Source organism: Wyeomyia smithii, unplaced genomic scaffold (genome assembly GCF_029784165.1).
Source record: "Wyeomyia smithii strain HCP4-BCI-WySm-NY-G18 unplaced genomic scaffold, ASM2978416v1 HiC_scaffold_27, whole genome shotgun sequence".
Classification (NCBI taxonomy): domain Eukaryota; kingdom Metazoa; phylum Arthropoda; class Insecta; order Diptera; family Culicidae; genus Wyeomyia; species Wyeomyia smithii.
In genome coordinates this window covers 1-14,464 of record NW_026599164.1, presented here as the reverse complement: position 1 = coordinate 14,464, position 14,464 = coordinate 1, and the positions used below count along the sequence as shown (strand labels likewise).

At 41.2% G+C, this 14,464-nt stretch overlaps 1 protein-coding gene across 2 annotated transcripts; it reads right to left on the bottom strand.

The window, feature by feature from the left end:
* Window positions 1-5,997: 5,997 nt before the first annotated feature.
* On the bottom strand, window positions 5,998-13,817 carry LOC129733753 (fragile X messenger ribonucleoprotein 1 homolog). Of its 2 annotated transcripts, none has more exons than XM_055695277.1 (8): window positions 13,686-13,817; window positions 11,767-11,914; window positions 11,551-11,694; window positions 11,274-11,405; window positions 11,001-11,214; window positions 10,554-10,934; window positions 10,414-10,488; window positions 5,998-10,349 (listed from the first exon to the last, which is right to left on the bottom strand). In XM_055695277.1, the coding sequence occupies exons 1-8, from the start codon at window positions 13,742-13,744 to the stop codon at window positions 9,835-9,837; spliced, it is 1,668 nt and encodes a 555-aa protein (XP_055551252.1). In that variant the 5' UTR covers window positions 13,745-13,817; the 3' UTR covers window positions 5,998-9,834. The 2 variants fall into 2 exon arrangements, with proteins under 2 accessions (XP_055551252.1, XP_055551250.1); XM_055695275.1 differs by having other exon boundaries at window positions 11,545-11,694; window positions 13,686-13,815.
* Window positions 13,818-14,464: the final 647 nt, after the last annotated feature.

Below are 14,464 nucleotides of genomic sequence, written 5' to 3'. Positions count from 1 at the left end.
AAACTGCTGAGCATGTCTTCTTCGTGTGCCCTCGTTTTGTGCATGCGCGGAGCGACATGATGGTAGTGAGCGGGCCAGACACCACTCCGGACAACCTAGTTCGGAGGATGTGTAAAGACCCAAACATTTGGAGGGCGGTTTGTACAGCCGCCTCTCAAATAGTTTTAGAATTGCAAAACAGGCGACAGGTTGACCACCGACACGCCAGTGTTAGCTAACGGCCAGTCTCCAGGTTAGTTAGCTAAGTTAGCAAAGAGATCTATAGAACCAAGAGGGTGCACAGAGCACAAAAGCCGCTCCCCGAAGCAATACCTAGCGGTGGTCCCGGGGAGTATTATGGGCTGGAGACTGGAGGGGTTTTAGTGGGTCCGGTCACTGATTCAAACCAACCCCACACTCCCTGAGGTTGGTCACCTCAGGGGTTTGGATGCAAATTTCCCCTCCACCTGAAACAAAAAAAAAAAAAAAAAAAAAATATATATATATATATATATATATATATATATATATATATATATATATATATATGTATATATATATATATATATATATATATATATATATGTATATATATATATATATATATATATATATATATATATATATATATATATATATATATATATATATATATATATATATATATATATATATATATATATATATATACATAAATATATATATATATATATATATATATTATATAATATATATATATATATATATATATATATATATATATATATATATATATATATATATATATATATATATATATATATATATATATATATATATATATAGTGTCTATACAACTTACGTGTTGGGTAATTTTGCAATGCGAACGCTAAGTTATTTCAACTTAATAGATTTTAAGCATGCTCTCACTCAATGGAGGTGTTTTGATAAAAACCAACGCTGAGTAGTTTGAACCCAACATTGGATGAAAAATCAAACTGGTTAAAAATTGAAAACCCGAGTGATGAAATTGCACGAAAGTGGCAAAAATTGATGAATATTGGTAGTTTTGGCACTGAGTTGGTGATTTTGAGTGACGAGAGGTTTATGTGCATCTATTTGTTAATAATAGCCGTCAATTAAAAACAAGATTCACAAGATTAACAACGAATTGTGAGGATGGAGCTAATGGGGAAAATTGATGTAGCCAGTGATCCCAAATTGGACGGTACTTGAATAAATATTAAGATAGATTTTATAGATTCTTTTTCAATTATTTTCTATTTTTAAATAATATTAATTCAATCGAATGAAACTACCCAAGATAAAGTATAAAAGTGTGAACTCAACGTTGAGCATTTTTGACGTATTATAACACTTAGTGCTATACACCTACTATTAAATTAATCTACAATTACTCAGAATTGGCTTCCTGCACCGAACGACTACGTTGAGTGAAATCGACATGAATTTGGGTACTTTGCGTTTTCCGTGTGGCACTAAAAACAGGCAAGCTAAAAGTCGGCTGGTCAGTATGCCCTCTGGGTATACTCCAGCAACAGACGTTTGCTTCAGGTGCTTTGAGGGAGGACATAAGTATTGGAGTTATGCACTATGCGGGTATTGCGGTGGTGAAGGCCATGAAGCGAAGGATTGCGGGGAGTCCCCAAGTGCATAGTATGTTCCAAAAATGGGACGTCGATCAATTCATGGGAGGCCCCAGGTTCCTACCCGGCAAACGGGCTGCGAAACCACGGGCGTATGGGTAACGCAGCTGAGTCTGAATCACTGCTACGCGGCTCACCAGCTGATATACCAAGCAGTCAATATGTCACTGTCTTGCATCGCCATTGTATCGGATCCCTACCGCATCCCTCCCGGAAACGGTAACTAGGTCGCCAAAAAGTCTAGTATGGCGGCCGTCTGGACGTAGAGCGTACGCGAACAGACGAACAGAGGAGTGAGCACCGCGCAGCATTAGGTTGTGCACGATCGGCGCTAAAGAGTGCGATTAGGGCAAGCAAGCGGGCCTGCTTTGATAGGCTATGCGCCACGAGCCCAGTTCTTGGCCTTAGGTAGTCGAGTCTCACGTCCGATGTTCTAATATCTCACACACAGACCAGGGATGGTTGGTCAACCTGCCGAATATCCAAACCGTGAGCGACGACTGCCGTATCGAGATCTAGGAAGAGGTACGGATTACGAATGAGGAACTTATCGTGGTGACCAAATCCCTACAGGTAACAAAGGCACCAGGACCGGATGGGATCCTCAACCTGGCAGTCAATCTGGCGATAAAAACGGCTCCCAGGCTGTTTAGGGCTGTCATGCAATGGATGGATGCCTGGATGACCGCTTCTTCCCGGAGAGGCGAGGGTGGCAGAGATTGGTCTTATTAGCGAAGGCTGAGAAACCGCCAGGGGACCCATCGGCATACAGGCCTATCTGTCTGCTGGACACTGTAGGCAAGGTGCTTAAGAGGATTATCCTCAACAGCCTGGTGAGGTACACGGAGGGTGTAAACGGTCGGTTCCCGGAAGGGCAGGTCCGCGCTGGATGCTATCCTCTCCGTTCCCAGACGGCGGTGGTTGCGCTCCAGCGCAAGTAAAGGCGCATATACTGTTGCGCAATCATCACTTTCGACATGAAGAATGCGTTCAATAGCGCCAGATGGGACTCCATGGCGCTTGCACTCAGGAGCATTCATGTACCGGACTCGCTGTACGAAATTCTGGAAAATTACCTCGAGAATCGAGTACTTGTTAAACAACACGGAGAAGGGTTAGAAAAGCGTCCAAGTAGCGCAAGGTTCTATCCTGGGCCCGGTGTTGTGGAATTTTATGTATGACGTAGTGTTGAAACTCAAGTTCTCTGCAGGAGTTTTGATCGCCGGCTTCACCGACGACATAACGCTAGAGGTCTATGGCAAGTCGATCGCAGAAGTCGAGTTGACGGCCGCGTACTGTATATGCAAGGTCGAAGAATGGAGGAACTCCAGAAAACTGGAGTGAACGCACCTTAAGACGGAGGTCACAATTGTGAATAACCGCAAATCAGAGCAACACGCGTTGTTCGAGTCGGAAGCTGCACTATTACCTCGAAGCGATCTTTGAAACTCTTGGGGGTTACAGTTGGCGATAAGCTCATACTTAAGAGTCACGTCAAATATGCCTGCAAGAGTGCTTCAACGGCCATTGGAGCACTATCTCGAATGAGGTCAAATAGCTCAGCGGTCCCTCATGAACCCTCATGAGACTACTGAACATGTGTTCTTTGTATGTCCTTGTCACGCGTGTGCGCGGAGCGACATGATGGTAGTGAGGGGGGCAGACTCTACTCCGAATAACGAAGTTCGGAGGATGTGACGGAGGAAGACCCGAACATCTGGAAGACGGTTTTTGCAGCCGCCTCTCAAATAGTCCTAGAGTTGCAAAGCAGCTAGTGATAGCTATCTGACAGTCTCCAGGTTAGTTAGCTAATTAGCTAGGAGACTTGAGAGAGCCAGGAGGTTGCACAGACCATAAAAGCCGCTCCCTGAACCAATACCTAGCGGTCGTCTCGGGGAGTATTATGAGCTGGAGACTGGAAGGTTTTTAGTGGGTCAAACCCCACACTACCTGAGGTTGGTGTTTGACAGAAAATTTTCCCTCTACCTCAGCGGTTCTCAACCTTTTTTTGTTCGCGTACCCCTTGACGATATTTTTCATATCGATTGTACCCCCCGGCTTGGAATGTTTTCGCAGAGTCGGATAGAGTAGTGGTAGATCATGTTGTGGTAGTCTTATTTAGGTTTCAAATTGAACTTTGGTTTGTTTGATTGCTACAGATATGTTTCAAGAGCAAGATTGAAAAACAAATAAAGTATTTCAGAGAAAAATGGCTTTTTCCGCCATAACTGATTTTCCTTTCGCGTACCCCCCGAAGGCCTTCGAGTACCCCCAGGGGTACGCGTACCCCAGGTTGAGAACCGCTGCTCTACCTGGATTTAAAAAAAAAAACGGTTATGCAGAAATGTTCAGATGACTGTCTCTTGGATAAATGGATAAGGCTGATCTTACTGCTGAAAGAATCAGGACCGCCCTGAACAACCCGGGAGTCACTTTTATAACCATACTAATGGTCCGGTTCGGGATTTCGTCCGGCCACGGTGCCTTACTCACCTTTGGGAAGTTAGCAATCTCAATGCGTTCTTCAGTTTTCACCCTAGCCGCCTCCCGCCCTCTGCACGGCTGTCGTCACTCACGACTTGGCTCGTAGCGTGGGAAAAATCCCCAAATGATTCGCTTCAACATAGCTGGTAATAACGTTGTGGGCGCTGGCACACTTGCGGTCTTTGCCATTAAAATTCTCCGGGCGTCACTCCATGAATTCGTGTTGGCACCAGTTGGTGTATCAAAACAGGCTCGTTCACTAACTTTTATTTTGCATTCTAGACAACCCCCAATGCTTGTCCAGGACTGCTGTTTCGAGTATGCGCAATTGACCTCAACATCTGGAGCCCGCTCATTATCTTCACCTAAGATCCGTCAAGTGGCTTGCAAATGTTAGGTTGCTGGAGGATGCCCAGGGGACATATCGATCAGCCAACCCTCAGGCCGACGGGAGGCTTAGGGTGGCTACCTTGGTACCAGCCGGATCCTTACGAAAGTGAATTGCCGCGGTAACCACAACCAATCCGCACTGCTTCTCGAAGGTTTGTGCAACGTCGCACCCTTCGGTAATCTCGTCCAGCTTTTTAGGCTGAAAATTCATTTCTAGGCTGAGTACCAGAACTTTCACATCCTTCTCTAACACGATTTGTGTTACCTCTTTTTAGGTAAATCCGTTTAATGTTTTAGGTTTGCCGATGACATTGACATTATGGCTCGAACCTTAGCATAGATAATTTCTGCGTACATCGGACTGAAGGCCGAAGCCAAGCGAATTGGATCATTCGCTAGAAAATTCATTTCTAGGCTGAGTACCAGAACTTTCACATCCTTCTCTAACACGATTTGTGTTACCTCTTTTTAGGTAGATCCGTTTAATGTTTTAGGTTTGCCGATGACATTGACATTATGGCTCGAACCTTAGCATAGATAATTTCTGCGTACATCGGACTGAAGGCCGAAGCCAAGCGAATTGGATCAGTAAATGTATCAAAGACGAAGTAACCGTCGAAGATACCAGCAGAGAAATCGTGCCTGCTTTGGACTCCAAAGGATGCACGGAGCAAATATAATTCACCACAGCACCACGTTAACTATCTACTCCTCTTATTTGAGTTACATTATGGTTAATTAGGCTGACCAGACGTACCGTTTTGAACGGGACAGTACCGTTTTTTTGACTGTTTTTAACCGTCCCGTCTTTTTGCCATTTTGCACCGTTTTCGGATACTCCTTGAAAAAATCTTAAAAAGAATATTGAGAATAGGTTATGTTTCCATTTAATTCTACTACAAAAACTACATCTTAAAAGAGCTTTGCATTGAAATTTCCCTAAATGGAAAATAAGTTTTCAAGCAGCCAGGATTTTCCAATATTACTGAGTACGTTTTGCGCTTTTCTGGCAGTACCGCACCATTGGAAGGACATAGCCTATCGTGAATTGATGAAAAAGTCGTGATTGAATTCATGTGACGAATTTCAGGAACTCATTGCAAAAAATCACACTTTCTAGTATCAGGCAAGTTCATCAAAGCAATGAATAATTGTTTGTATACTTTTGTTGGGAAAAACTTTCTAAAATCAATTTTATCATGTGTCTCGTTTTTTGAGCCCATTTGCCCCGTTTTTATCCCGACAAAATCTGGTCAGCCTATGGTTAATCAACGCGAGTGAAACTTGGCTGGTGACAACTGAGTCAAGCAGATCCGCAGAGAACTACTCGTCAAGAATCCAGCCGATTAGCTATCTGTAACACCAAAGTTGGTCAGGCGAGAAACTCGTCACTCGCCTCGTCTTCTGTAATTGGCCCCATAATACACTGTATAGAGGTCATATTGAAAGAAATTAAAACAAGGAAGCCTTTCTTTCCGTGACATGTTCCAAACATTGCTTATAATATTTGAAGGCAATATTTATTTATTTGACTCTTCTTCTCCATATGTTTTGTGTTTTATTTTTGTTCTCACTTGTTTCGCTATTTTTTTTCTTTTTTTTTTTACTCGTTCCTGTGTTTGCTTAACATTGAGTCGTTATAAATTCCATAATCGAGAGCGCATTAAGTGTACGTGTGACTGGATGTGCGTGTGTCTATGTGAGTGAGTGTTCGGTGGCGTGGTGGGTTGGGAGGAAGGTGTTTTTGGGGTGTCTGTGGGGATGATGTTTTTCATATCGAGAAAAAAATGTGAGATGTACGCGAAATACACGAATTTTAAGGAGGGAACGGGGTGACTGTTTGTGTTACGATACTTGTGAGAAGTTTTTTTTTATTTTTGAGGGTTTTTTTTCTTGCTGTTATGCCCATATATCAAAAAGAGGTTCTTTGTTTAAATTACAATCAGCGCGCAGTGACGGGCGATACTAGTTGTTCTTGCTATAGGTTACTTTTTAACTTATTATTTATTTCATTACTAATACATAACTACAATTTTACATTTAAAAATGCGTATTTTTTGTTGTAACATTTTTACTTTTTATTTTCATCTTTTACTTGTCAGCTTTTCGAATAGCAATTGGTTTCATCTATTTTTTTTTGTTCTTGTTTTGTCTTGTTTGATAGTGCATATGCGTTATATCTGTTCCATTCTCAAAATTCAAAATAAACGAACACTCAATATTAGTATGCTTTTCGCAAATTTGCCTCGATTTATGTGTGGGATTTCTTCTCTCCCGGGCAAATGTTTATCGGCATGTGTTTCTGTTTATATCAAAGAGGATCATGATTTTATTTAAGCTTTTGTTCAGCTTAAGGTTCGATTCGATTACGGGGACATAGTAAACGCTGCTTGATGAGAGTGACACATTTTGTCAGGATTTTACTTGCGGGGTAAAATCGTTTCAGCCGTATTCTGGGTGAAGAAAAACGTCCACGTTGCAGTAAATTCAGTGAGGCTTATCACGGGAATCACTTCACGGTGAAGTGACAACCGTAATAGGCACGGTGAAAGTGATTCCCATTTGATTTGCACGCGTCTTTTTTCACCGTGAGATTTTTTCACTTCGTTCTCACCGTGAAGTGACTCCCGTAATAAGCCCCTGTGTGATAAAATGAAAAGTACGAAAACAAGAAGCCTTATTTGCTTAATTATTCGATGATTGAGTTTGATGTTGGGAGAAATCAGCCTTAGACCGTGAACGCTATGTAGCAAAATAATGCTTTTTAGGTGGTGGAGAATTACATGATCGCCTTTCGAAATATCTAAAATTATTATTTGATAATTTTTTTAAATAAAATCGTAAATATAAATATACAACAACAAAAGATTGAATTTTGTTATATGCGGTTATATTTTATATTTATCGTTATACTTATCGAGTCGATTTCAACTAGTTGCTTTGAAGAAATGTGTTAACTGCAATACGCCTGGAAGTATGCCATTAGTATACGAAATACTTGCATGCCAACCCAAAAAGTTTCGAACAAATTATAAAACTATATCCTCAATTTCGATTGCGCTCGATAAAAGAAAATACCTACGATTTTTCCATCCCTTAGAACGAATTTGATTCGAAGAATTCACGGAAAAATAGGTATAACGAATCAAATTTCAAATAAAAACTTGATAGAAATAACTGTTTCTTAGCACAAAAGTCTATTCAGCCATTAACATTTGTGGAAGCCGTGGTCTTCACATCTGAAAAAATTCACTTCAGCGTAAATCTCATCCCACGAGCTAGTTTTGACCATCTCACCTTACGTGAAAAAGGTTGAAGAGGTCACGTGAGAGTAAGCGTAGATCGCTTGTCATTGTTACCGTAACTCTTGTAATAAAAACAATTCCGAACGATCGAGTTAGTATAATACCATTGTCCGATTCGTTCATTCCTTTCGTCTAAATATCAGCACCTTGGTGAGCGGTGACTGTGAGATTCACTCTTATGAGTGATTTGATGAGCTTCTTTAACGGTCGCCTAATGACACCTCCTTCTGGGTGACAAGGAGAATTTGACTCAATGGATAGAATAACAGAGCTAATGAGGGACCCAACTCAATTGTTGTTGGGAAAATAGATTTTAGCAATCGGTTGAAAATAAAACAAAGAATTAGAGAGAAAAAGACCAAAACAACTGTTCTGAACGGTTCTTTTCTGTTCCCAACATAAAAATCCATCAACACCAGAACGTTATTTTCGAACTAAAGTACAATTTTCTCACAGAAATAGTTAAACTATAATATAATAAATAAAAATATCAGTGACAGGACTAAATAGCGCGTAAAACTAGAACAAAATAATAAAAAATATAATGCTTGGGATACCTTGTGTTGTATCTTTCCATCTGAATTCATTTTTCACTGCTCGAAAAATGACCGCAGGATCATCAGTTCTTCCGCTTTGCGCTTCGCTACGATTGCTCTCGCGATCCGTTAGACCAACGCGCACGGCCCGACGACGATGCTTCTTGCCACGCGACAATGGGCCAAGAAAGGAAACGGATAGTACAACAGGGTGTGTAGGTGTAGAATTGAACGTTCACGGAGGAAAAACAACGAGGTGAGTGAGAATAACGACGAAATTCCAAGCACTTTAACTGATAGAAAAATAGTCTAACCTGTGTATTCGTTTTTTTTCTTCTCTCGCTCCTTTCCTTTTTTGTCTACCTAGTACTATACCTCATATTTGATTTGCATTTCATTTTTTTTTACTTTAACATAAGCTGAAAAAGTAGTGGATTTGCAGCCAGTTTATGCGATTGTTTTGACTAAATGGGCATGCCGTTATATTTTTTTCTCCGGCTTACTGCTTTGTTAACGCTTCTCTATGAAACGAAGCCGATCTACTTAAGGGAAACAATATGCTTGAACATTACTGCAATCATATAAATCATATGGGATATAAATGTTGATATTTTAATTTCGTCGTGCGTGTGTGTATATGTGTATGTGTTTTGGAAATTTTATCTTTCTTCTTCGGACATTTTTTTTTTGTTGCGAAAAGAAAATAACGTAACATATTTTTAATCACTAGTTTCTTCACTCGCCACCACCGGCTCGGCTTGTTTTTCTCGGTGGCAATAGTGAAAAAAAAACGAATCGAATTGGAACCAAATCTTTTCAAATAATTTCTATACGTGAAAATTTGACGAAAAAAAACTCATTTACGAACGGGTGTAAAACGAACTGACGTGCGATGAGAATATTAAGAGCAAGAATAAATGGATAAAATATGTGTGTGAAGGGGTTCTTATTCAAAATACTGCAAGCTATATAGTTCAATAAACGTGCTTGTTTATGTTTAAATTATTTTGTTCTTGTTTTCTTCTCTCTGCGGTGATGCCGTTGAAGCATTGGCGGCCATTTTGTTTCCCTTACATTCATCAATGGTTATGCATTTTGTTTTTGCTCTTGCTTTCTGCGTGTGAGTGTCTAATTTATTGTTTTGCTCTCACATCTACGAGACGACGACAACGACACGGTTTTGTGTTTGCTACTTTCAGCAAAAAACATATCTTCTACCATAAACGAGTTTTGCCTAAAACTCTCGGTGTATGTGTGTGTATCTACTCTCTGTCTGCCTTCCCATGTTTGCTGAATACACGCAATATATTCGTAATTGGTTGTTGCCGAGTCGAGTAAGTTTTTTCCTCTATGTTTGTGTAAGTTTTAAACTTCTCATTGTTTCATATGTGGGTGTGTTTATTATTAGTAGTAGTAGTAATAGTAGGTGTGTGTTTTATATATATCTTTAGTTCACGCCCCCACCAGTAGCAGATGGGCTCTGGCCAGCTGGTTCTATGAGGAGCCATTAACGAGCGTTTCTTTGCCTGGACCACCGCCAACGGGATTGTGCGGCTGCTGCTGCTGTTGTTGTTGCTGCTGCTGTGGTGGCTGCTGATGGTGATGGTGCTCAGCATTAGTACTGTTGCTATTGAGGGAGCCGCCAGCAGCTGCCTGATTCTGGATACTCTGATGCTGATTTTGCTTATGCTTACCACCTCCGCCGCCACCTCCGCGGCCACCACGGTTTCGCGGACCGCTGTCACGATCTCGCTGAGCCTTCGGCGGTGGCTGATGTTGCTGCAGCTGTTGTTGATGCGAAGCGCTGTTACTGTTATTATTGCTAGCATTATTCGCATTAGCCGTACTGTGCTGATGATTCGGTTGAGACTTAGTGCTGCCGGAAACGTTCGTGTTGCTGCTGTTGCTGTCATGTAGGTCTGCGGTACCAGGTTGCTGTGGCTGTTGTTGTGTACTATTGGCAGTTGCAATACCCGATTTCACACTCAACGATTGGACGTTTCCATTAGCTGCAAAAACAAACAAACGTTGGTTACGCAATTCAAAAGAAAAAGCTTTCCTAAAACAGCTTACACTTGTTAGAGTGTCCCCGATTCTTCGATCTTCGGCGACTTCGGTTGTGGGTTCCTTCATTCGATGAGTGACTATCTGCACGATACAGGATCGATTGCTTATTGAACAACACTTTGCCTAGATGCCAAGCGCAAACTTACCCCTATCAACACTATTCATTTCACGATTGCTATCTCGATTGTTATCCTCAAGAAACTCGGACCACGGATCATCGATCCCGCCAGACTGCTGCTGTTGCGTTTGTGACTGGTAATGCTGCTGACTAGCACCACCTGGACCGCCCTGTCCGACCGAACCGGACGAAGAAGACGGACCACCCTGACCTTGAGGTTTGTTTCTATCTGGTCGCTTGCCCCCTCCACTACTGGTGCCTCGCTTTTCGCTGTAACCACGACGATTATTGCCTCGACCTTCCGAATAATTGTTTCGCTGGTCGTTGGCACGATCACCGCCACCCCCACCACCTCCGCCGCCACCACTTCCTCGTGGTGTGTACTCCTCGTCGCCGACGTCTCGCCGACCTATTGGATCAAGTTTTAACGTTACAATTGCCATCTCTTTCAAGCAATCATCTCGACAGTCCATACCAGTGTAGCGCATATTGCCTCCACGTCCACCCCGACCGCCACGGCCTCGCATGCCACCTCGGTTTGATCGAGAACCACCCTCCACATCGCTACTGTACGCCCGATCCGTTCGACGACTCATGGAAAAGTTCTGCATCGAGCCCATGGTGGCACCCTGAATCGCCCGCAGCTGCTGATCGATTTCCAGCTTTTCCTGCCGCAGTTGTTCGACCTCCTATAATGGAATACACGATTGAAGCATTTCAGCTTTCCAGCTAATTTCGCACGATTTACCTTCAAATGCACTAAGTGATACTCGAGCAGTACCTTGGCATTGGCGATACTTTCGACCGTGCCGACAAACACAAACGGCACTTGGCCTTCCTCCCGCGGGATGCTCGGTTCCGGTTCGTTGTCACCTTCGATCTGCAAGAAAACACAATTTCAAACGCTGTAGCTTTCGCGGACATCCATTGGCGAATTTTATCAACACTTTTCGATTCATCACAACACTCTCTCTCACTATGGGGAAGAATTTCCTGAAAAGTCGAAAACGTTGACAAACCTTTACACGAACGACGCCGCTCTTATCGACAATCTCCTGGATGATGCGCCCGTTCTTGCCGATCACTTTGCCAACGAGATTCCGAGGGACCTGCAGCGACTCCTCGCTGTACTCGAGCATGGCACGAGCCTTCTTGACCGCTTCCTCAGTCTGTGTCAAAACGGTGAAAGGTGAAATTTTAGCACGCCATTTCTACCCACATCGTGAAAAGCAAAGTCATACCTCTCCGGAGATTTTGAAGGTGCACGTGTTTTCCTCCAGCTCGATGTTCAACACTCCGTCCAGTTTGCGCGCCGTCTGAATGTTTGCCCCGTGTGCCCCGATAGCCAGTCCCATTAAATCCTCCCTTACTTTGAACTCGTCCGTGAATCTGTGTAAATCAACGAGAGAGGAAGAGTGTAAAGGCTGGTGTGTCACGAACGGAAACCAATCTACGTGAGAGTGAGTAGTGACATGCGTCGAACAGTATACGAAAGCTTATATGTACAATGGTAATGGATCGTACAGCAGGTCTAGGTCTACTGGAGTGGATGGAAGTAACTAAAATAAAAGAGTTGGAAATTAGGTTAGAGCAAAGCAAGCAAATTAGGATGTTAGTCACACATAAATAAAAATTTAAAAAAAAATCAACAATTCATTAATTGGCATCAAACAATATCGCCCGATAGCCTGGAGGGCTAATAGCGGTTTCGATCAACTAGATTACTGCCCATAAGAGCATAAGAGTCCCATACGACTTTTTGGCAAATTTGAGTTTATGCTGTCAATGTATCATATTTTGTTCATATTTTCGTATGCCCTGATGAATTTTGAAAGTTTGTTCTGAAAAATACTGGAAAAATACCAAACTTTGCCAATCCCGTATTGAAAATAAAGGCATACGAGTCCCATTTTATGTCTATACTAAATTGTCTATTAAAAACAACATTTCACATTTGTTATCAGTTTAAAGAGAAGTGTTCACATACAAATGTCATTGACTAAAATAAATTAAAACACAGTTCATGTTTGCAAGGCTCAATTAAAAATAAGCTAGAGACAATAAAACTGAATAAAACTTAAATGTATTTAAGAAAATCGAAAGATAAAGTGAAGTTTTTTCTAGGAACTGTTTCCGGAAATTCTTCTCTGGGATCGGTAGAAAAAATGTTCAGGAGTGTGGCCTTACGGTCTGTATCAATTTCTTGTGGACTCTTGAGGAATTTCATTGTAGACTCTATGTCGAACGACTTTTCGTCTAGCAACTGTAGTTGCTCTTTGGTAAATTACATGCACCGGTTCATGCCAAAAATCTGTTAAAACCAAATAGCTATATTGGATTAAAATAAACTGTGCACATGACAAGGAATAATTATAAATGTCTTAGCCGTCTCAGAATGCGTGGAGACAGATATGCTTTTATTTTTCGTATTTAGAGAAAAAATGAAGGCAAACGAGTCACATCATTTATTTCCAGGCCTGGAATCCATGCGAAAGTTCCTAGAACTCATGAAAGTACCCAAAGCTTCACCTCATGAACATACAGTTGAATGAAACATACTTTTAGTTAAATCATAGTTATTTGCTATAAATTCAAGATTAGAACTTCATTTGCAAAGGTATTTAGTGTAATGCCCCCGGTCCATATGAAATTTTAAGAATGTATATGAACAGTTGTCCACGGGGTGGGGGGGTCAAAATCGTTTAAAATCTGTCCATGTGGTATGTGGATGGCCCCTTATGTAATTCCTTCGACCATTTCAAACTGTTCTTTTTCCTGTTCCACAAATACCAGGAAAACAGTGGTAAACCTTAGTTCCTTTCGCTCAACAAAGTCGTACACCTCCTTCAAATCAACAGACTGTAAGTCTATAGGTATTACCGGCGTCGGATCGGCTTTTCTAAAAGCTGTCGCATTTTTATTCATTTGATATGACCGACAAAAGGCCTAGAAGAATTAGCGGACGATCCTAAACCCCAGCATTTTAACGTCAAGTGCGTTGTGAGCGAAGATAATCATAATCTACAATAAATATATCATTGACAGGCAGTTCTAGAGATACATAAAACTAAAACTTAAAATTTTTATCCATTTCGACAATATTTCAATGCAGAATAACGGGTACGTTCATGGAAAACGACGCTTAGAGAGCCAACTATACCTATATGTGGCAAGAAGTTTCTGCTTGCTGCCGAACACCGCTGAGTTATTCGACATCATTCAAGATAGTGCTGCAATAGCCGAGGGCCTCACTCACAGAACAGACGCAGTTGACGTGGCACTTCAAAGATTGCTTTGAGGTAATGGTGCGGTCGTCAACTCGACCTTTCTGAAAAAAAAAAACGGACAAAAATCTTTTTCGACGTTTTAGCAGGTGTCTTCAGAGAAGTTTTCTAATATGCGATTTTAAATATTTTAAAATATTCGTTATTAAGGGGGTATTCAGTCAAAATAAAAGCAACAACATCTAGTTTCAAGATATCAAATTTAGGTCTTCGGCAAAGTTGTAGAACTATAAAATTTATGAAATTTTCTCGAAGACACTAAGTGTCTATATCGTAAAACCATTGAAATATAGTTTAATTTCTGTCAACACCCCCTTAAAATCAATTTATTGAGTTTCTTGAATATGAATCGCATTTAATAGAGTTGACATATTCTACAAAGTTGTTGATATCATCAAGATACATAGCTTTTCTTAAGACTTCAATATCGTATATCGAATGGTTTGCTCAGAAAATTGGTTTTTGGGCCTAAATTTTACTAATTTTCTAAATAAATATATCTCAATGAGTGGCACTTTGTGGTAGCCAAAATAAGCATTTTCAAATCAGTCGTTGTATACACTAGAAGTGTACGAAAAATCATGGCTGGGTATGATCGGGTATTATGGTTTTCCCAGCAATCTTTTCGATCATACCAATCACATTTCTGATGACC

Bases quoted from the DNA above. Each gene is read 5' to 3' on its own strand.
- LOC129733753 (XM_055695275.1), bottom strand. From the start codon at position 13,744: ATGATGTCGAATAACTCAGCGGTGTTCGGCAGCAAGCAGAAACTTCTT. The intron at 11,915-13,685 runs GTATAGTTGGCT...TGATTTACACAG, and splicing joins AAACTTCTTGCCACATATAG to ATTCACGGACGAGTTCAAAG. The intron at 10,935-11,000 runs GTATGGACTGTC...TTGATCCAATAG, and splicing joins AGGCAATATGCGCTACACTG to GTCGGCGAGACGTCGGCGAC.